General features: G+C 44.5%; 1 protein-coding gene across 7 annotated transcripts in view; it reads left to right on the top strand.

The window, feature by feature from the left end:
- The window catches only part of TBC1D5 (TBC1 domain family member 5), a 498,316-nt gene that overhangs the window by 465,167 nt on the left and 9,522 nt on the right, over positions 1 to 23,627 (top strand). For all 7 annotated transcript variants that reach the window (XM_064490964.1, XM_064490965.1, XM_031470042.2 and 4 more), the window contains one exon: positions 9,018 to 9,117. In XM_064490964.1, coding sequence (XP_064347034.1) covers positions 9,018 to 9,117 — 100 coding nt within the window. The remainder of the gene's footprint in view (positions 1 to 9,017; positions 9,118 to 23,627) is intronic.

The following is a 23,627-nucleotide window of genomic DNA, read 5'->3' as shown; positions in this document are numbered from 1 at the left end:
TGGTGTCATATTTAAGAAATTACTGTCAAATTTAATGTCATGAAGCTTTTGCTCTATGTTTTCTTCTAAGAGTTTTATAGCTTTAGATCCTACATTTAGGTCTTTGATCCATTTTGAGTTAATTATGTAATATGTGTATGGTGAACGATAAGGTCCAACTTAATTCTTTTGCAAATGGATATCCAATTTTCCCAGCACCATTTATTGAAAATACTGTCCTTTCCCCCAGTGAATTTCTTGGAACCCTTCCAAAAATTATTTGACCCTATATGTGACCATTTATTTCTGGTTCTTTATTCTGTTCCATTGGTCAGTATGTCTGTCTTTATGCCAGTACCACACTTTTTTGACTGTAACTTTGTAATAAGTTTTAAAATCAGGAAGTGTTAGTCCTCCACATTTGTTCTCCTTTAGGAGTATTTTGACTATTCAGATTCCATATGAGATTCCATATGAATTTTAGGATAAACTTTTCTATTTCTGCAAAAATGTCACTGGGATTTTGATAGAAACTACATGGAACCTGTAGGTCGTTTTGGATAGTACTGACATACTAACAATGTTAAGTCTTCCAATCCATGACCATAGAATTATTTCATTTATCTCTCTTCTTTAATTTCTTTCAGCAATGTTTATGATTTTCTACATATACTATTATATCATTTAAAAATAGAGATAATTTAATTTCTTCCTTTCCAATTTGAATTTTTTTTTATATCTCTTTCTCACCTAAATCACAAACAGAAGTTGTGAAAAGTGGAACATCTTTTTTTTCTATTCCTGATCTTAGAGGAAAAGCTTTCAGTGTTTTACAAATGAGTATGATGTTCGCTGTGGTTTTGTTCATGTATGATTTTTATTATGTTGAGGTGCTTTCCTTCTATTGCTGGTTTATTGAATGGTTTATCATGAAAGGGCGTCATGAAAGTTTAATTTTTTTAAATGCTTTCTCTGCACCAACTGAGATGATCATTTTTTTTCTCATTTTGTTAATGTGATGTTGTTCACACTTTTATATGTTGAACCATCCTTGCATTCTAGGAATAAATACCAGTATAGTTTTTCAATATGCTGTTGAATTTGCTTTGTTAGTATTCTGATGAGGGTTTTTACATCACTGTTCATACGAGAAATTGGACTATAATTTTCTTTTCTTGCAGTGTCTTTGTCTAGCTTTGGTATCAGGGTGATATTGGCCTCATAGAATGAGTTGGTCAGTGTTCCCTCATCTTCAGTTTTTTAAAAAAGTTTGTGAAGGATTGGTATTAGTTCTTCCCTAAAAGTTTGCTAGAATAGTTACATAAGATGATTTTGCTAGTGCAGTTATTGTGCAGGTGGGAAGACAGATTTCTAGTGGTTCCTACTCCATCATCTAACCCAGAGCTGTATTCTTTAATGAACTTGTTTCATTCAGCCTACTGGAGGAAACTGAAGTATGAAAATTCATATAAAGTGCTGTCAAGTTTAGGTTTTAGTGCCATTCTAGGTGACAGCAAGCAGGAAGGAGCATCACCATTGCAGCCTGGCATGGGGCAGAGGGGAAGGCCTCAGTGGCTGTTGTGAAAACGCCGTCCTGGGAGGACACCCCTGGTATCCCCAGGTGGCATGCGTCTCGGTGGTGGGACCAGCACTCCTCAGTGCCTGAGAAACAAGGAAGCCTGCTTGGATAAGTTCTGCTACCAGCTAGCCACTACCCGTATCAAAGTTTATTTGTAAAAATAAGGGGTTGAAATAAATTATCTCTAAAGGAAATGCCAGCACTGAAATTATATGATTTGCTAAACACCTTAAGTTTTAAATTCCAGTTCAAAATTTCTAAAGGCCTTTTTCCTTCACATTTAACATGTTTGTTTACATCCTGTCTGAAAATAGGAACTCTTTTATTTACTGCGGAATTTGAAACTATCTTTATTTCCTGAAGTATCTTGAAGAATCCCATTCTTTCTGGGCAACCCACGAAGAATAGCATCCTTTGATGTTCCCACGTTAAGTGCATAGAAAGAAGCCGTTGCCCTGAAAGTACTGCTCAGGGTTCGGCCATTGGACAAGATATTGTAATTATTTACTTTTTGCAAGTTATTTCATTTAATTCCTCATACTGTTTAGCGTTGTTTAGAGAACAGATTTGTGTAGACTACAGTGTAGCTTAAAGTTTGATTTGGAATCAACTTTGGTGATCTAAAAATAATAAATACCTCCTTTTTTACCTTGGTAATCACCTTTTAATTTTCTTCAAGTTTCCTCTCTATTATGTTACTGATTTCATTATTACAAAAATATGATCTGATTTCATTGTAGCAAATCCAGAAAAAAATAATAGAGGAAATGACCTATAATCTCACCTTTTGAAGAACAACCAATATAAACAGTTTACTGAATGTCTTTCCTTTTTCCCCCCCAAAACAGAATCAGAACCTTTGAACAGAATCTTTACCTACTGCTTTTCCAATCAGTATGTGATATGTTTTTATTAAATGTTTTCCTCTGAGAACGTTTGATTTCAGGTTGTGGATACTCTGTGCATCAGTGTACCACGAGTTACCCAAGTCTCCTGCCATTAGACGTTTAGGATTTGTGTGGAATATGTGTGTGCCTGTTGCCATCAAGAGGATGAGGAATTTCCTGGGATTTGTTTTGCATGTGTCCATAATTGCTTGGAATGTTTCTAGAACTATATTCATAATTTGGAGGTAATAAAATGAACATTTATTGAGTGCCAAGCCCTTCAGCTGGACTATCTGGGGTAATTCAGTCCTCCAACAATCTGCTGAGATGGGAATTATCATCATCCCCATTTTACAGATAGAAAACTGAGGCTCAGCCAGTTCTGCTCTCTGGTCGAGGTCCCAGAGACAGTCCGTGCGGATGTGAGACACACTCATCTGGGGCTTGTGACCACGATCCAGCTGGCCCCCAGCAGGGCTGACCCCCCAGCAGGGCTGACCCCCCCAACAGGGCTGCCCTGGGTCACACACCCAGACCACTTAATTTTATGCTCCTGAAAAGTCTTCCACGTGCTCCATGTTTTTCCGGTGGTGTCTTCCTCTGCTGATGCCGTCTGCTCTAGCTGGGTTCCATCCATGCTGTGTGTGTGTGTGTGTGTGTATATGTGTGTGTGTGTGGAGTTGTGCCCTTGTGTAACCCTGGCTTCCTCAGAACATCCATGGCCATCCCACTTTTTCTCCTAAGACTTTCCGTTTCTGTCACTTCCCACTTCTTGTTCACCATCTGCTCGACAGAGACGGGGCATCTCTCCTGTCGTCTGCTGGCTACATTTGGCCTGTCCCTGCCACCTGCCCGTCAGTGTCAGATCCTTGTCTGTGTCTCTGTGATCTGAGGACCCCTGCTCAGAGGTGAAGCAGAACGCGGCCCTGGTGCCTTCCTGCCCCACTTTTCACCAAACCAAGCCGCTGGGGTTTCCATTTGTCCGTCCAGGGACAAGGACCCTGCCGCGGACCCTGGGGAATCATTATGAGGGGGCGCATGTTAGGGCAGTGACCACAGCATCAGCACGTCAGAGCCCAGCCCCCAAAACATCATCTTCTAAAGTGAAGACATAGTAGGGATGAAGGTGAGCAGAGGGGAGAACCTTGCTGCCACTCACCACACACCACCTCCACTCCGTGACCAGCTCTCTGCCCGTGCCTTTCACTTTTCTGAGTCCACGCCTTTGTTTACTGGGTCCCTGCCTCCGAAAACATCTCATTCCTCACTTCCTCTGAACCAATTTCTGTTTCCTCAAGACCCATCAAAAATGCTGCCTCTCGGAGGGAAGAGTGTAGCTCAGTGGTAGAGCACCTGTTTAGCATGCACGAGGTCCCAGCTTCCATCCCCAGGACCTCCATTAATTAATAGATAATGCTGCCTCTTCCAGAAAGTCTGCCTTCATTCCCACCTCTATGAATTGGAAGCCGTCTGCCCTCCTTGTGAAGGTTCTTTCCTGTCTTCTGCAAAACTTAACCTCCCACCTCTCTGGGCTTCATGTATATGTCTTACCTCCTAGACATGCAGAGGTCAGAATACACATTTGTTGATTTCCCACAAGGCCTAACACAATGCGGATGAATATATTTGGTGAATAAATTAATGAAAAAATGAATAAACAATAAACTGCAAAAGCTCGTCATGTTACTAACCAAAAAACAGCATAAGAATGTGGAAACCTTTAACAAAATTAATACATAAAATCCATGTATTATAAAACAATTTAAGCAATTGAGATGTATGCTATTTCAGTGGAAGGATAATAACACATCAACTGTTTGGGGGTAAATGATGGTAGTAACACCACTGTTTAAAAAGCAAATCTGAAAAACATTTCTCCAGAGACAATCAAAACAAAAATTATTCCACAAACGAAACAGAACACAGGCAGTCAGGCCTGAATGTTTTTAAAGGCAAACAATTCAGTAAGCAGTTGGGGGTTAGGACTTAACATTGTAAATAGTGGATTTCTCTTAAAGGAAAAGGAGAGATGGAAGTGATACATTGGAAGGGCCTGGTAATTTAGCATGAAAACATACATACACAGGGAAATGGGAACAGTGGGCCACGTGACTTGGACTCTCAAAGAGCTGTCTCAGACTTGGCCTACCCCTCCAGAGAATGTGGCGTACAGAGAAGGAGACCACGCTTCAAGTAGGAGATAATGAGAGCTCTACCTCATAGGTCTGTTGTGAGGATTAAATGAGTTGATGTGTGCAAAGCTCAGTGTCGTGCGTATTATAATTGCCGTACAAGGGTTAGATGCCAGCTGTTTTGCTGTTCCGAGGGGATGACCCCCATCCTGTGGTCCTCCCCTCCGGGGCTGCCAGGCACTGTTGAGGTGTGGTGCACACAGAAGTCTGCACGTGGCCCTGCTTCATAATCCCCCATCTGTTTCTTGCCTTGTACGTCAGTTTGCTGTCCAGAACTTAAGACAGTGCTGGGCACCCCCGCCCTAATTAATCTTCCTGGGCTAAACCCCCTAAAGGTTTTTAAACCAGAAACCAGTGTTTTCCAAGAGTGACTCAGAAAACTCTGTATTTAAAATCTACTTCACTGTTTTGACCTAATTAAAAAAACTTTTTAAAGAAAAAGCAGTTGCCTTTGTTGAGTACCAGCTCCGTGCCAGACACTCTCCATGTGTTACCATTTTGTCCTCCCACCAGTGCTGCCAAGTGAGGGTGAGGGCGGACCAAGAAATTAAGGAACTTGTTCAAGAGGATGCCGCTCCTAACTGGTAGAAAGAGGATTTGAACCCAGCTTTGTCTACCCCGAATTCCATCCTGTTCCATCACTGTACTCCCTCCAGCCCTGGGAGGCAGACCATGGATGCAGAAGTAAATCTAATAAGCATTTCTCTTCACATCTTATTTATACATAAAAATGACACTAACTGGTTGTTTCCACAAAACCTCAAGGCGATTAGCCAAGCATTTGTTTTTGATTAGGGAGGACCAACTTAATGAAAACAAATGACTAAAGCTGTCAATGTTTGAAGCACGTTAGCTGGGAGACATATGGAGCAGGAGAAGCTGAGCTAGAAATGTGAAGGCGAGTCCCACAACTGTGGAAGCTTGTTCTTGGCTTTTTCTTTTATCTGTAATTATATCAAAGAGCGAAGAGTAAATGACAAGCCGCCCTTTTGCCTCCAAGTGATTCTATTCCTATTTATAAAGTCTGAGTGGTCGTTGAAGGGTTTAGGAACGTTTTAAGATGAAGCAGACCCCAGGGAGAGAATACACTGGACTTCAAACTTCCAAACGGAAGAAGTTCTTGGGCCCTTCAACCTGTTTCAGCCAGAATGCTCCTCTTATCTCGTAATTGGGCTCTTGTGCAAGCTTTCCTTTGAAAGAAAGGTTTAAATGAGTGAACTGCCATTTTCTACTGTGTTGATGCCATTTGTGTGGAGGTTTCCTCAGGATTTAGGCAGGCAAGATGCTCCTCGCTTGCCACCAGAACCCTAGGCCAGGTTGCACACTTGGAAGACTGTTTTATGCTCACCTGGCAGGTGCTCTGGGCTGCTGTGCTCTTGGGTCCGCCCTGTATGCTTGTGCAGGTTGTGCACTGCACAGGTTGGGAAGTGTCAGTTGCATCACGTTTTCTTTACAGTAATGTTCCTACTAGCACAGCGAAGTGTTTTGAGGAAGAGACCCCTTTGAGCTGCATACTCCCCTCCAGCCGTCCGACACCTCAGCACCCGCAGCGGGCCTGTGTCCTCTAAAGGGTCTTCTCTCAAGCTCTTCTTCCCTCCCTGCCTTTAAAAAGAAAACAAACTGAATAAAATAAATCCATTTAGGTAGGAATGATGGCTGGAGATGAAAGCTTCCAAGGGCTTTTGAATCTTACAAGAAGTGATTGCTTAATCCAGATTAAACTACATGGAGTAAATAGAGATGATGCTTTTAAGCCAGGAGGTAGGACAGTCCTAGGTCCTTGGGCCATTCTGGGCTGTCAGCACCCCAGCTGGTAGCCAAGTGCAGGGACAAACTCTGGCCACGCTGGGTCCCCTTCTTTCAGAAGACTGCCAGGCTCTGGCTTCAGTACAGGTCTAGACTCAGCCAGTTTGTAAGATGTTGAAAAGGTGACTTGTTCAGTAGAAGGGACAGGAGGTAGGACCAGGATTATCAGAGCGATTATTCTTATCTCATTATAAGACTTTCATATCTTCTGCCTCAAACTCTAGTCAGTGATATAACCCTCCTATTCCAACTACAAGCTTGTAAGCTCCTTGGGAGCAAAGTGTCTGACTTACGCCTTCTCCAGAGCAAGCTGAAGTTAGCCCCAGGCTGGGTGGAGGGCTACTTAAGGTTACATGACTTGTTAATGGCAGGACTGGAAATAGAACTCAGATTTCCTCATGCCATATACCAGTCCAGCGTTTTCTCCATTCCACCACTGTGTCGGGTATCTGTTGCTGTGTAACAAACCACCCCCAAACCCCACCCCTCAGAACGACATTGTTGCTGCTCATAGGTTTGTAGGTCAGGCCTTTGAACGAGGTTTGGTTGGGCTGCCCTTCTGTTCCGCAGGATGCTGACTGGATCACCCATGGGGTGGTTTCAGGTGAGTTGGGCTGAAAGGTCCAGGGAGATGTCATTCACATGTCTAGAACCTCGTTGCTTCTCCTGTGGCCCCTCTCTCTCCACATTTCTCTGCTCCCTGTCAGTGTTCTAGCCTGAGCATCTTTACAACATGGTAGCTAGCTTCCTGTAGGGAAAGCAGAAGTTGGAAGGCCTCTTACATTAGCCCCCGGTTGGCACAGTGTGACTTCTGCTGCATTCTCTGGATCAAGGCAAGTATTAGGCCTGCCCGGATTCAAGAGGAGGGAAACAGACAATACCTCGCGAAGAGTGGAACCACAGGCACGCTGATGGGAAAGAGTTGATGGTGGCCATCTTTGGAGACTGACCACAACCACTGATAACCAACGGATGTAGCCTTCTTTCTCTGCTTCCCGTAGGGCCCTGGTAGAACAGGGAAATTCAAGATTGTGCAGAAACAAAGGCGAAAAGGAGAAGAAAAATGCCCCGAAACACCCCATCCTTTTCCACCTTCAAGCCCAGCCAAAGAGTAGGAGGGTGGCCCACCTACCTGAGGCCCCAGTAATGCATCCTGGGCTGAGCTGCTCCTGGCTGTGTTTGTCTTTATTTGAGATCGGAGGAGAGGCTGCTGAACCCTGTGGGATATGTGAAGTTCACGGTTTCTGCTTGTGTAATCCTACAGAGGGCATTTCACAGTCATTTGTTTTTAGAGCTACTGCTGGGTCTGTTTTCTGCATCAAGCATTTAAATGCATATTCCAAAGGGCTCATTCTCCAGGCAGCCGTTAAAAATGATACTTTTCAGCGCTGCATATGTGTACTGCTAAAATATGGTACACCCACGAGGAACCTTTTCAACCATTAATTTCCATGTATGTGTCAGATTATCTCAATCTCTGAGAAAAAGCATATCTTGGTAGGTTTCTGTTCCCTTTTAATGACACAGGGGATTCTTATGTAAAGGGAGCAGCATCTAAGATTGGAAGAGCAGTTTTATAGCCTAGCCAGCTTTGGCAGCCTCCCTTCATTGTATTCCAACTACCTTGGTTTAAAATATCCTACACAATGAAGATTAGTCTCTTTCTCTGAGAAAAACTCCCTTCATCTTGTAAATTTCCTTGGGAAATTTTTGTGTGTGTATTCCTTTCTTCCTTCAAAAACACCAAAAAACAAAAAAACGGGGAAGGTAAAGCTCAGTGGTAGAGCGCATGCTTAGCGTACACAGTTCCTGGGTTCTATCCCCAGTACCTCCGTTAAATAAATTTATGAGTAAATAAGTAAACCTAATTACCCCCCCCCCAGAACAAACAAACAAAAGACCCAGACTTTATCCTTTTGTTACAGTTAGATTGTCTTTTACCACTTAGATATTTATCCCACCCAGAGTATTTTTTCCTAGAAACAATCAAAATAAATGTATAAATAAAAAAATAAAATCCTCTATTAAGAGAGGAAATGTAAGAGCCGCTAATTATGGGCTGTGGGGACAAAACTCTTCCCAGTGCTTTGGGAAATCTTGCATTTTTAGAGATTATCATTGTCTCAAAAATGATGAGATTTGTCTCACACAGATGGAGGATCTTTGGTTTGTCAATTGCTTGTGAGAAAATGTAATAGTTTTGCACCAGATGTCCAGGGAGTAGGGTCCAGTGAACCCATTTACTCTCCCAACTTATGTAACTCAGTAGTTGTTGAAGATGTTTTATGTGCTTTTTTTAATACAAGGCTGTATGGGTAAACAGTTATACATGGCACAAAGCTGGCGTTCAGTTCAGAAAGGTCCAGATTTTTTTTCAAGCCTCCACCTTCCCCTTTCTCTGTGCTGTGGGCGGCGGCGGTCGTGGGCTTGCTCTTGTTTGTTGCTTTCTTTTGTTTTGTCCAGGACTAGAAAGACATTGTGGCTTAAAATAGTCCAGATCGTCTGGAGAACTTTGGGGATTGTCTTTGATTTTTTTTTCCCCCCATTTTCTTATCCTTGCCCCCTTCATTTTAGGAAGAAGAATTAGAAGCCCAGATTTCCTTCCTGCAAGGACAGCTGAATGACCTGGATGCCATGTGCAAATACTGTGCAAAGGTGATGGACGCTCATCTTGGTGAGTGAGATACTTTGGCCGTGCGGATGATGACAGTCACAGCCACCAGGGCCTGTGCTGAGCTTGCTTCATGTGAATTATGTCATGTAATCCTCACAGCCGGGCTCCAGTAGATGCATGGTTCTGTCCACAAAGATTAATAAAATTTTCCAGAATTGTGACACTAGTAAGTGGAGGAGAAATTCAAAATCAGTCTGACTATAGATTTCAACTCTTTCTTTAATTGAAGTATATTTGATTTACAGTGTTGTGTTTGTGGTGTACAGCATAGTGGTTCAGTGATACATATATTCTTTTTCATATTCTTTTTAATTATAGGTATTACAAGATACTGAATATAGTTCCCTGTGCTCTACAGTAGGACCTTGTTGTTTATCTATTTTATAAATAGTAGTGTGTATCTGCTGATCCCAGACTCCTAATTTATCCCCCCAGTCCCCTTCCCCTGGATTTCAGCTCGTAACTGCTACACTGCCCTTTGTGTACGTCTATCTGCCGCAAAGCAAAATGAAACGTCGAGCTTTCAAGATAAGATAATCAGCTCTACTGTGTGCTAGCCTGTCCATAGTCCCTAATGTGATTATTATTTTGACAGTGCTTTACTTTTTAAATAAATGTTTTGAGCCACCTGCCTGAAACGTCTGTCAGACTCACATGACCTTTTCTTCCTTCTGACTTTATGTTCTAGGAGATGTCTTAGTTTGAAGTTGTTTACATGTGTGTTGTACGTATGTCACATAGGAAGTCTTTAAGCATTACTCTTCACCTTTATGAAAACTGTGTATTTTGTATTAGAAATGGTCTCTGCTGGATCGCATATGTATTGCTTCAGTAACTCCAGGCTGCTTGCAAAGCTTTTGTAACACATACAGTTACTACGTTTCAGGGAGAAAGGAAAGGACATCCCTTCCTTCTCCTTCCTCCAGTGTCTAGCATCTGCAGTTTGGGAGCAGATTAGGGAACTGAGTCACGTGCCGTAATGGAAATGGCCAGGATGCAGCCCTGTGAGTGTGGAGAAGGGGCAGCACCACGCACTGTGAGACATCAGGACACATCCCACCGGTGCAGGAAACCAGACCGAGCCCACCAGGGTCTCCTCCCACTGGCGGGGGCCCTGAGAGCGGCCCATATCCGGGGCCTTCGCTGAAGGTGGACCCCACCGGGCTCTCAGCTCATTAGGTCACAAGTCACTGCATGTGGCCAGAGTGGCTCTCATTGGTACAGCCTAAAACATCCTGGCCTCAAGCAAGTAATAAACGTTCTCTTATGGATTTGAAGAGGTGCTTGATTGGGAGTGGCTGGCCGCCTCCCAGTGTCTTACCAGGCAGCCGGCTGGGCCCTGTTCTGTCCTCGGCCTTCTTTCTGCTTTCTAGACCCTCCTTCAGAGGAAGGGCTCAAGAGAGGGAAACAGCAGGAGAAACCCTGGTAAGTGATCAAAAGGGTAGTATCTCTAACCAAGCAAACATTCCCCTGTCACAAATGATTCCACCCTCTTCAAAACTCCATTTAGAGGGGAGGGTATAGCTCAGTGGTAGAGCACATGCTTAGCATGCACGAGGTCCTGGGTTCAATCCCCAGTACCTCCGTTTAAAAAATAAATAATATTTTTATAAACTCTATTTATATGCTTCTTTATGCTCAAGTTTAAAAGTGCATATAGAATTTTACAAGAATCTTATCTGATAGCATCATACTTAAAAATGCCTCAATAAGAAATAATAAAGAGATAGTTTATATATAAATTAATATGTATTATACTAGTTTCAGTTAAATATTTTAATTTTAAACTAAATGTGTGCACACACATGTGTGTATTTTTGGCTTCTCTAGCTACGTGACTGACCTTTGTATGACTTGATTTGGGTTTTGATTGAAGTCGGGTAGCAAAAAGTGACTGAGAAGGTTTACTGAAATGCTGGAAAAATCCTGTTAGGAAATTTCCAAGTTGTTTGGTCCACATAGCGGCTTTTAAAGCAGCTTTACTTAAGCCTGAGAGTTTTCAAACAGTTTTTGTTCTGATTTTGTTCTTTCCATCAGCACTCAAAGAGCATTTTCTCGTTGCACGGAAGGGGGAAACACCACAGTTAAAGACAAGCCCGTACCAGCTGTGAATTTTCAACTGGCTGCAAAACTCGATTTGTTTTCGGGTGTCCGTTTCACTTTCAGCCAGAACCCCTCCGCATAGCTGTCGGCTTCTTTTCCTCAGATAAATAGCGTGACTACATTTTAACAGTGGGGGTGAGGGTTGCTACAAAGAATTTCTCGCCCTAAGGCCTACAGGTGCATTTTATTTCTTCTGTGTATATAACACTGGTTTGTTAAAGGGTGTTCCTGTGTTGTAGGCAGTTTTGATTCTCAGCAGAAATTTGAGGAAAACACAAAGATTAATTGAGGTGAGCCTCTTGATTTACTTTTTGACTTATTACACTTCCCTTAAAAGTAACTTTAATACCCTAATATTTTTTCCATATGAACTTTTCCATTTTTCCTGATCGGTAAAGTGGTGTAAAATTGGAACAACTGAAAAATTTCATTAAGTGATGGATTATAATATAGTAATGCAATCTTTATAATTTTAAATACTTTATTGTTAACTTAAGGAGTTGTTCATGATGTACTATCAAGTGAAAAAAGCAGGTGGCACAGTGGAATATATTTGACGTGAAAATCACCACCAACAGAGGTGGCCTGAGCGAGAGGAAGATTACGGAGGGACTTTCCAAGGGACCTCATCCTCTGTGCTTGGAAAATCTGTAGACAGCTCAAGTGCTCAAACCAGCACCTGGGGGTCGATCTTTGCGCCGTAAGCAAGAGTCCGCTCTAAGAGCGGCTGCAGTGGTACCTGAGAGGGAGAGACAGCCTAGTGGGCATCAGACAGACACAAGGTTGAAACCAGGCTCTGCCGCTTCTGAGGTCAGCCTGCTTGTGGTCATGTCTTCACATAGAAAATGATAATACAGGTGTCTGTGTTGTAGTTCGTTGCCAAGACTGATGTATTTTTTTTTTTTAAATCGAAGTACAGTCAGTTACAATGTGTTAATTTCTGGTGTACAGTCATGCATATACACACATATATTCATTTTCATATTCTTAAGACCGATGTATTTTTAAAGCCCAGCATGGGCTGGGTGTTCAACACAAACCCTTCCCTCTCTCCCCTTAACTCATAACTGCCCCTTCTCCTGGGAGACCCTGGGAGACTCATCCAGCCCGTGACCAGAGAGCTGAGTAGTGACTTGTCTAGGGCCCCAGGCTAGTGAGGGGAAGAGCTGGAAGCAACACGTTTCCCGACACCTAACTTGAATATTCCTGAATCAGATGATGCAAAAAGATGCTGGAGTTTGGGCTGTGCGGGTCCTTAGAAGGGGTGTGTGAGCTCTTTGAGCAGGAACAGCTTTGTCAGAACTGAGCGGTGTGTCTGCACTCCCTGGCATGAGCTCTGCTGAGGCTCCCCGGGGGCCCTGAGAATTGCCTCAGACACTCATCCTGGGAGTTACTGCTCTGAACCCTGTGCTAAGGTTAGTTAGTTTCACTAAGTTCCTTTCATTTGGAGAGAATTCCATATCACCCTGTGTTTCATCAGACATGCAGTGATATCTTAAAACTGCCAGTATGATTGAAGGCTACTTTTACAACTTATAGAACATGTAGAGAGAAAAACATCTCAGGTAAAAATTACATAAAAGCACGTGTTTCAGTGGTCCTTCAATTATAGCGATAATAAAACTGATTAGCAGTTATTTTCTCTCTGGTTCTGGAACCCAAAACTGAAAGTGTATTTGCTTAATTGAAACTCTACCAAAGGTCTCATTTCATTGCTTCCACATAATTGAACCATGTGAACTCAAAGATTTAGAGACGGGAAATTGAAAGTATGTGTTTTATTAAATCTAAATTTTTCCTATCCACTCCAGAAGACTTTTTTTACATGTTCATTTGTCTGTTGCTATAGTTACACCCCTTCCTGTCATCCTGACAGTTGAGTTGAAAACCATGGCCAGTGTGAACCTTCGTAGCTGAGTCAGGCTATTTTTAGGTGTTCGGTTTGCTGTCCTTCACACATAATTGCACGTGGGTGCGCCGCCCGCAGGCTCTGATCTGTGAGCAGTGGGGCCGAGTGTGCCGCCCACCCTGCCTGCTCGCAGGGGAGGTGTTTCTGTTCATCTGTTTGGTATTTACACGAGTTTCCAGCCCCGTGCCCTCTCATTGGTGGTTCACACAGACAGTGGGAGGGTTAAATGCAGTGAATTAGGGGAAATTAGGTTTCCCATGAACGGGCTGAGAGCACTGTGGTCCACAGGCCCTTAGACAGGTGAGGATGCAGGCGCCCTCCAAGCCCTCGCTGCTGCTCTCCATCTCACAGGTGGAGAGACCTCGGCCCAGCAGGGTCAGTGGCGCACAGCTACAGTATCTACAGGATCCAGACACACAGCCAGGAGCCCAGACCCCACTCCAGGCCTTGGCTCCTCTTCCCCTGAGGCTTGTGCTGAGGCCACCCTTCAGTCAGTGGTTGGATTTCAGATCTGCTGTTTTATCGCACACATCCTTCCTGATCTTGTACTTGTCATAATATTTATGCAAGAATTAACTGTGAGAGGAGGCCATTTTTGAAAATCAGTTTATTTGCCTCTGCAAGAACTTTGAGTCTGATTTTCTGATGTTTATAAAAACAACGTTCAATAGATGTCTGTGGAAATGTTCACTAGGCAATTAACTGATGACATTTGAAAAACTGAGAAGGAAAATGTGATCACCAGACAGCTTTTTCTCTGTCAACCGCACTGTGATAAAAGCTTTTTGTAATTATTTTAAGAATTTTAAATGCCGCATTTAATTGTGAGAGGCCAAGTCCTCTGGAGAAGAATGAGCCATACTTCCCCTGGGGATCTTGTTAAAAATGCAGATTCTGATTCAGTAGGTCAGAGGTGGGGCCCAAAGAGATGTTATCATCTCTACTAGCCCCTGGGGGCCCTGGTGATACTAGGTCATGGCAGACTTCAAGCAGCAGGAGAACCTAAAGTCCTTTGGGAAAATGTAGTTCCTGTGTTCCTCACCCTGTTCCCGCATTCGTGACCCCACTTTTGGGGCGCATGCGCAGCTGGCTCTGGGCGGAGCCCTCTGCATTCTGAGGCGGCCTTCAGCCCCCTGGAGTTCAGTGCTGTTCTCACCTCTGTTCAGCCTTGCTCTCTCCTAATGGAAATCATTTGGTCCCTGGTTTTATTATCAGAAGACTGGGAAGCATCTTCCTTGCACCAACTCTGTACCTATTTAGAAAAACTTAGCAGACTGTACACTGGCTTCTCCTTTCCTGGGCTCTGGTGACACATCCCTAATCACATGGCCTCAGTACAGACCATCCATCCTGTTGTTTTTTAATTGAAGTAGAGCTGATTTACAATGCCATGTTAATTTCTGGTGTACAGCATAGTGATTCGGTTTTATGTATATATATATTCCTTTTCGTATTCTTTTTCATTATAGGCTATTACAAGGTATTGAATACAGTTGCCTGTGCTATGCAGTAGAGCCTTGTTTTTTTCTCTGTTTTATATGTAGCAGTTACTATCTGCAAATCCCAAGCTCCCAGTTTTTCCCTCCCTACCCTCTTTCCCCACTGGTAACCATAAGTTTGTTTTCTATGTCTATGAATCTGTTTCTGTTTTGTAAATAAGTTCATTTGTGTCTTTTTTTTTTTAGATTCCACATATAAGTGGCATCATGTGATATTTGTCTTTCTCTAACTTACTTCTCTTAGTATGATAATCTCTAGTTCCTCCATGTTACTGCAAATGGCATTATTTCATTCTTTTTTATGGCTGAGTAGTATCCCATTGTATAAATATATCACATTTTCTTTATCCAATCATCTGTTGATGGACATTTAGGTTGCTTCCATGTCTTAGCTATTATAAATAGTGCTCCTATGAACATTGGGGTGCATGTGTCTTTTCAAATTAGCATTTCCTCCAATATATGCCCAGGAGTGGGATTGCTGGATCATAGGTTAAGACAGACCAAACCTCTTTCATCATTTTATTTTCCATGTCATGGCCTCTCCATTTTCCCACATGCTTTTTTCCACAGGAGGAACCCAAATTGGATATCTTTCTCTCTTTCTTTCTCTTTTTAAAATATAATTCCCAAATCCTTTGTCTTTCTTAAACTGTCTACCTGAACACATAACCTGTCCTCTGCCATCCAGTACCAGGCTGCCTCTCCACCTCCTCCAAACCCAGCCTCTCCAGCTAATGACCCAGCGGCAAAAGACTGGTCCACCCCATCCCCCATCTCAGTAGAAACCAGCTCACAGCCAATAGCTTGAAGGCTCAAGGACTGTGTGGCCACCACAGGCATCTCATGCTGAGCCTAAGGGCTTGTGGAGGCAGGGCTGGGGAGGCAGAGCCTGAGGTGAGGAGGCTAACGTTCACTGTCACGGACTGTGTTTACTGCTGAGGAGTGGTGCTTAACTTTCACCAGGTCCTCATGCCCACCAAACCTTACGGCCTGAAATTCACACACACACAAAATCCATCTGAAACCCAGTTCAAAGGGTCTCATTGGACTAAACGATGTAACTCTGGACAAAGAGCCAAACTTCTCCCTCCTTGCTCCCAAATGAGAAGGCGTGATGGCAAAACACCAGGGTGTTTCCTGTTTGTAAGGCCCTAGCTCTGTTTCTGCTTTTATTTTTAGAAATACATATCCTGACAAAGACATCTGTCCGTTACTGGAGCTTAGAGACCTGTTCCTGGTTGACCCTAAGATGGCAGCCATATCTTGAATCGGGTGGATTTCACCATGAGAAGCTGTGCTTCCATGACCCCCTCTGGCTGGCAGGGTGGTCAGTCCTAAGAGAAGAATCTGCCAGACAGTTGAGATCAGTACAGATTTGGAACCCTGTGCTAAGCACACTCAGCTTGCTTTAGAGAACTAGCTATTGGCCCGAACACTAATCTTTTTTTTATTGAAGTGTAGTTGATTTACAGTGTTGTGTTAGTTTCAGGTGCGCAGCAAAGTGATTCAGTTATACGTACATATATGTTCTTCTTCATATTCTCTTCCATCAGAGGTCGTTACAGGATACTGAATGTAGCGCCCTGTGCTACGCTGTAGGTCCTTGTTTGTCTGTTTTATATACAGTAGTGTGTGTCTGCTGACCCCACCCAAGCCTAACCTTCAGTGCAAAGCACATACCTGCCTAGTCTTCCCTTGGGCTTCCCTGAGTCGTGCTCCTCCCCAGTGCTGCGTTTAGGCTCGTCACCCATCCTGGCAGCTGAATGCAAAGTAGGCCCCTTGATTATGTTTTCTGTGCGATCTGCTTTTTGCTTTTTAAGAAAATACTGAGCTCAAAACACCTGACTCAGTACTTGGCGCTTAACAGGCCATCAGTGACGGTCTCTGCCTCCCCTGCCCCTCCCACCGCTCAGGCCAGGATCTGCTTAATCATGTTGGCGTCCCTTAATTCTTCATTCAGAAACAGCGCACCTGCATCCGTTCCTCAGGAGATAAAAATCAGCCCTGATGCTGGCAGGAAAGCCTCACGTCGGTCATTCAGCCAGTGTTTCTTAAGTACCTGATTGATAGGGAGCAGTGGAGGAGAGCTTTTACCGTTGAGCTCCGTGTGTATGGAAGAGGTGAGCAGAACTCCAGGGAAGGGAAGGAGCGCAGCAGAGAATACACCTCATCGGAAATCCCTAAAGTGACACGTAGCTTCACAGGATGCAAACCAGGGCCCCCCCCCAGAGCACCAGTGACCTCGGGAACACTGGCAGGGACAGGTGGGGTTCTGAACTCATAGGAATACAGTGAACAGACACCACATTTGGAACCAAAAGACCTGGAGTCCAGGACTTACTGTGCAGAACTGTGCAGGTTCAGGAAATTTTTCACCTCTGAGCCTCATCTCTGAGTGATAGTTGCAAGAGTAAAAGACAATACATGGCACCCAGTGTTCACAGCAGCACTGTTCACAACAGCCAAGACACGGAAGCAACCTAAGTGTCCACCAACAGAGGACTGGATAAAGAAGCTGTGGTATATTTCTGTAATGGAATACTACTCAGCCATAAAAAATAATAAAATAATGCCATTTGCAGCAACATGGATGGACCTGGAGATCGTCATTCTAAGTGAAGTCAGAAAGAGAAAGACAGGTATCATATATCACTTACACGTGGGATCTAAAAAAAAGAAAAAAGAAGATACTAATGAACTCATCTACAAAACAGAAACAGACTTGCAAACATAGTAAACAATCTTAGGGTTACTGGGGGAAAGGGGGTGAGAAGGGACAAATTTAGGAGTTTAAGATTTGCAAATGTTAACCAATATGTATAAAAATAGATAAAAAACAAAGTTCTTCTGTATGGCACAGGGGAGTATATTCAGTATCTTGTAATAACTTTTAATGAAAAAGAATATGAAAACAAATATATATATATGTGCATGACTGGGACATTATGCTGTACACCAGAAACTGACACATTATAACTGCCTATATTTCAATTTTTTAAAAAGGATGGGAAAAAATCAATATAAAATAAAAGAAATAAAATTTAAAAAATTTTTAAACAATGTAAGTTGAATCAGGATGGAGTCCAACAACCGGATGCTTGCAGAGGGAAGCCTTGATGCCTGACAGTTTTAAGGTGGACTTTGGAAAAAAGGAGAATGCAGTGTATTAAGGAGAGTGGGAGGGCCTTCTGGACGGGGACTGGCATTTGCAGGGACGCTCAGAAATACACACCATGTACTAAAGGGTGGATCTGACCTGCACCATCTTCTCCTAAACCTGCCTTCTCCCAAGATCAGGACAGCTGGGGCACGCAGTCTGTGGGCAGAAATCCCTCTGCTAATGGTCCCGCCAAAGCCATAAGTGACTAATACATGTCTGCCCCCTCCTTGACCAACAGCCACATCATAAACCTCTACCACTCTCAGCAAGTGTGTGCCCCTGGGGCAACCCTGCATTTGACCCCTGCATATTTCCTCTGGGACAGTCCCTTATATGAATTTGTCAGAGGTCAGGGTAACTGAATCTCTATCAGAGATTCAGAAATCTCTGGGGTAAGAACCCACTAATCTGGGTACTTAAGGAACTAGAGAAGGAAAAAACATACTAAGCAATGACAGACAAAGCGAGGCAGTATGCTAGCAACCGGCCGCCGTGATTATCGCACCTGTCTTCCGAGACAGCTGTTTCTCCATCTTACTGATGGGTTTAATGACAGACCCATCAGTGTTAAGCCCAAGGTCCTCAAAGTCCAGGCTGTGTGATGCTAGTGCCAGTGTTCTGAAAAGCTCCAGGGGAAGTGACTGGCAGTCTGTTTTGTGCAAAGGTGACTCTTGCTGGCTGACCTCACTTAGGTCATTCTGCCACCAGATAAAGGGCTTGGCATCTCGAGGCAATGGAGTCAGCGCCAGGACACCATCCTGTGCCCCTTCACATCTCCAGCACCCCCATCAGCGTCATAGGCATCATTGTGGATGTTGGGAGGGTTCAGGGGTCCAGTCAAGCTGGAATCTGCTCCTCGCTCCCCCACTGTCTGGTCGGGAGACCTCAGATAGTGACCTGGCATTTCTGAGTCTGGCTCCTGCTTCTGTGACAGGGCATGGTCCCCATCTAGAATGGTCATTGAGACAGTCAGAGGAGGCCAGGTGGCTGTGCAGAAATGGAAGCTGTGGGTGCTGAGCGACTGTGGTGGGCTGGGTGCTGGGCTGTTTACTTATTCTTCACAGTGATCCTATGAGGAGGGTCTGCCATCAGCCCTCAGGCACAGGGAGGGTCAGTGACTGCCCAGTTTCACCTTCACTGTAGGCAGACGGTCATTCGGCTTGTACCCCCTTTCCTGATCCTTCTTAGTGAAGACAGGCTCACTTACCTACCTCTGTTCCCGCCATTTAGCTGAAAACGCGTTTACTCTGGCATTGCGGAGAGGAAGAATTTGAGGAAATTGGAAAGTAGTTTGTGTGCCATTTCCATTATCCTTAAAGACCGATTTTTGTGGCAATGACATTTCATTAAAAACAGTGGAGGCAGGGAACGTGTAGCTCAGTGGTGGAGCGCGTGCTTAGCATGCAAGGGGCCCTGGGTGCAATCCCCAGCACCTCCATTAAAATAAATAAACAAACAAACTGAATCACACTCCCCCCCAAAAAAAACAAAAACAAAATAGTGGAGTCACCATGGGATTGTTATGTTGATGAAATTTTTGTGTAATTTCCACAGAAGTGGTTAGTTCTGTGAGGTTTTTCCCTTCAGTTTCAGTGCCCAACATTTATAATACGTGATGCTTAAATAGAAGAAGGTTACAAAGAACTTAATTGTCCTGCTACACAGGGGAAAAAAGAGACCTTATAACGTCGTTTATTCTGCCTCTTGCTATAAGGAAGCATGTACATTACATTGGAAATGTAACACAGTTCACCTCTCTGCTTTTAATATTTTAAGGTATGAAAAGGCACCATTATGTTTTCCTATTTTTACATGAAGATGCAACTTAAAACAATGGATTTGTTACTGAGAAGCTATATATTAGGAAAATGTTCTTAGTTGGTACCGGAAATCAATTTACAGTGGAACTAGCTAGGCAGAGGATTTACATGGTCAGTACTTTGTTAGTAAAATAAAAATTCTTGATCTGAAACACTTAGTAGCCTCTGAAGATGCCTTTTTGTTGTGATTTGAATTTCTGTACCCTGGATTCCTTCAAGTGTGCTAGTAAACTTAGTTGACTGTAGCAGAGTTTATCCTTAAAAGCAAGTGAATGTTTTATGTATACATGTGGGTTTTGGGGGGAGAAGGCCCTGGTTTTCATCGTATTCTAAGAGGTGATCTTGGACCCAGTCTGAAGATCAAGGCTGAGGACTGTTGGGTGAGACTGCACTGCCGATGACGCTAAGACCCTGGGCTCTTCTCCCTCCACGGGGGTGCCCTCGGCCTTGGTCCCCTTCCATTAGAGAAACTGGGTGATTTTCAGCCTGTTTGGCAGTTTGGCTGCTGTCCTGGTGTTCCCCCCAAATTTGTGTTTATCCAGAATCTGTGAATGTGACCTTATTCGGAAGTAGGGTCTTCCCAGATGTGATGAAGTTGAGAGGAATTGGGAAGGAGGCAAGAGAGAAAGCTCCCCAAGAGCCTGCAGGGAGCGCAGCCCCCAGCACCGGGCTCTGACTCAGTGCCCCCAGAACTGAGAATAAACTTCTGTTGTTTTAAAGCACCCAGTTTGTAGCACTTTGCAACTAATACAGCTGCTAGTCACACCAACTCCCAAAACAGTAGAACAAACAAATCAGGAGGTTATTTTTTTCTGAAATCAAAGGAGCCTAGAGGCAGGCAGCGTGAGCAGGTGTGGCAGCCACGTGGTGTGCCCCCAGCCCTCGGCAGTGACCCTCTTCAATCTGCTCGCGAGGTGACTGGCCCAGCTCCTGCCAGCATTTCCGGCAGCACAGGTGGGGAGGGTCAAGGCCCCAAAGGCACAGACTGAGTCCCCACGAGGCTCCGCCCCAGGGACTGGCCTTACAGCTCTCGGGTCACAGCTGAGTCATGTGACCGCCCTTGGCCGCACAGTAACATCTGGGATGTATTGGTGAGGAGGGGGTGGAGGTTGAGTTGGGGAACCCCCCCAGCCCTCTGCCACCTCTTGAGGCCTGAGAGACAGTGAAGGGGGAGGATCTGGCTTGTGGAGGCTCATGGTCTTATCAAGAGAGAGCACAGGAGGGGAGTGGACTTTAGAAACCTTGAGTGTGGGTCCCACTGGAGCCAGACAGACAGGAGGCTTCTGTCATCTGTCTTCCCGGTGTGCTCCCCAGCTGCCCCGCCAGCATCACTAACACCACTCTTGAGCATCTGGACTTGCCGGAGGCTCACAGCGGAGCAAGGCATCCACGAGAACACAGCGAGGGCCCCCTGGTTCAGGGGATTGTCAGCTAGTGTGGCCAATGTGATCTTGTCAGGCCCCAGGGCTGTGGTGGGAGAGTAAATCTGTACACCCAAACGTGGCTGTGCAGAAACCGTGCTCCAAGGTTTCATTCCCACATAGCAGTCCAGCAGTCTCTTGCCAGTTGAAGGCTGCTCAGTCCCTTACCAGTTAACCATCTTTTCAGACAGAAGCCCACAGTCTGCTTCTCTGCCTTGTCTCTCCTCCTCCTGGGATGGTGTCAGGATTCTGGGATGTCTTACATGTCTGTCTGCTGTTTGAAGAGGGGCCTCTGAGTGCCTGCCAGGTCCTTGCTGGCTCTTTTCCTGCATATTTCTGGGCCTCTGTCCGCACCAGAGCCACTGACTGCCCTGTTGGCTTGTGGCTTATGACCCTAAAGACCTTTTATCCTTGTTGCTGGTGACCATGAGTCCCACCACTAGGTTGGGGCAGAGACCAGGCGATCTGGCCAAGGCCTTCTGCTTCATTGTCCATCCCACAGCAGACTGTCCAGGAGGCAGACAGGAGACGAAGAGACTGTCAGGGCAGATGGACATGTGCATCACTTTTTGTTTCTGCAGATTTCCTCTTTTTCTGCCACCTAATTTGCTGGAGGAGCCTCCCCTCCATTAGTTCCTTGAACCCAAGAACCCACAGATGTGCTGGTTCACTCGCATCCATCAGCTGAGCTCCGCTCAGGGCCCAGGACCCATCCCCCTGCCACCTGCTAACACAGCAGGGAGCCGGCAAGTCTGTCCCCAGTGGCACCCCTCAGGCCTCAGAGCTCTGCCTTAAAAGACATAGCATAAAATCAAAGGTAACCTCCAGTCCTGGAAAAGGGGTACAAAAGTGTTTCTTGTTTCCTGCCGTTGGTTGTCATTAATGTCTTGATGAGTGGAGTTTGTGTTTTTTTATTGAAGAGAGAACAAATCGTAACAGGCTTTTAAGCAAATTGAAAACATTCACTCTCTAATTATATCTATTATTCTGTTCCCATTCATTTTGTTTTCTTGTTTTGAAGCAGGCCTTTCTGTTAGCCAGAAACTACAGTCACATTTTCTGAACCCATTAAAGCTGCCGTTTTCCTGTGCGGTCTGTATGAGGACTGTCAGCCGGTGTGTACATGTATTCTTAGTGAAGGTTCTAATAAACAGTCAGGCTGGACTCGTGATGGTACCAGACTTTGCCCCTTGCTGAAAGTACTTTTGGGAAAGGTTTAGAATAGCAGTATTTTCAAATGCAAGGGTGTTTTTCCATGTATGTTCAGTCAGTCCATACTTACTGTTCACCTGGAATGCACCAGCCACCCTCTTAAGGGCTGGGGGTATTGCCCTGAACAAGACCCTGTGGGGCGCGTTGGACGACAGTTAATCCAGCAGGTGCATGTGCTAATGTCCGGTGGTGGCAGTGCTTACTGTCAGTGCACTAGAGGAGCTGGTGTGGCGGAGCCCAGAGGGTGGCCCACGCCGCTATGGTTTGGGTGGGCAGGAAGGCTGCTTGGAGGAGGCGGCAGGGTGGCCAAGAGTGGACCCTGCCATGGGTCCACTGAGCTCTGGTGGCCGTGGGGCCTCATGTGGACCCGAGGAGTCCTGAGCAAAGACTGGAACAGTATGGCTGAGTGATGACCTAGAATGCGGCATGAGGGGCCTTCTCCATAGGGTATTGTTAAGGCCCCAGGAAGTGAGAAGCAGATGTTCATGGAGGTGAGCCTGCTTGCTGTACTGAGCCTCAGTTTGGTACTCATATGGCATCTTTCTAAAAATGTGTTGTATAGTATGGAGATTCCTCAAAAAACTAGAAAGTAGACTTACCATATGATCCAGCAATCCCACTCCTGGGCATATATCCAGAGGAAACTCTAATTCGAAAAGATATGTGCACCCCAATCCTCACAGCATCACTATTTACAATAGCCAAGACATGGAAACAACCTAAATGTCTAGCAGATGGCTGGATAAAGAAATTGTGGTATATTTATACAATGGAATACTACTCAGCCATAAAAAGAATAAAATAATGCCATTTGCAGCAACATGGATGGACCTGGAGCTTGTCATTCTAACTGAAGTAAGCCAGAAAGAGAAAGAAAAATACCATACGATATCACTTATATGTGGAATCTTAAAAAGAATGACACGAACTTATGTACAAAACAGAAACAGATTCACAGACATAGAGAACAAACTCATGGTTACCAGTGGGGAGAGAGGGTGGGATAAATTGGAAGTTTGAGATTTGCAGATACTAACTTTTTTATTTATTAAATATTTATTTATAAAAATAAATAAACAAGTTTATACTGTATAGCACAGGGAACTATGTTCAGTATCTTGTAGTAACCTATAATGAAAAAGAATATGAAAAGGAATATATGTATGTATATGTATGACTGAAACATGATGCTGTGCACCAGAAGTTGACACAACATTGTAAACTGATTATACTTAAATTAAAAAGGGGAAAAAAATGTGTTTTAATCACCCCCCCACCAGCACAGTCCTCTGCATGCCCCAGGAGAGAGGGCCTTCCCTCCTTAGGCACCCGCCTCGGAAGCCACAGTCACCAGTCGGGCTGGGTGCACCCCGCGGGGGGCGG

This window comes from Camelus dromedarius, chromosome 2, assembly GCF_036321535.1.
Source record: "Camelus dromedarius isolate mCamDro1 chromosome 2, mCamDro1.pat, whole genome shotgun sequence".
Taxonomy (NCBI): domain Eukaryota; kingdom Metazoa; phylum Chordata; class Mammalia; order Artiodactyla; family Camelidae; genus Camelus; species Camelus dromedarius.
Note: the sequence above shows the minus strand (reverse complement) of the source record. Positions and strands in the feature narration are given on the sequence as shown.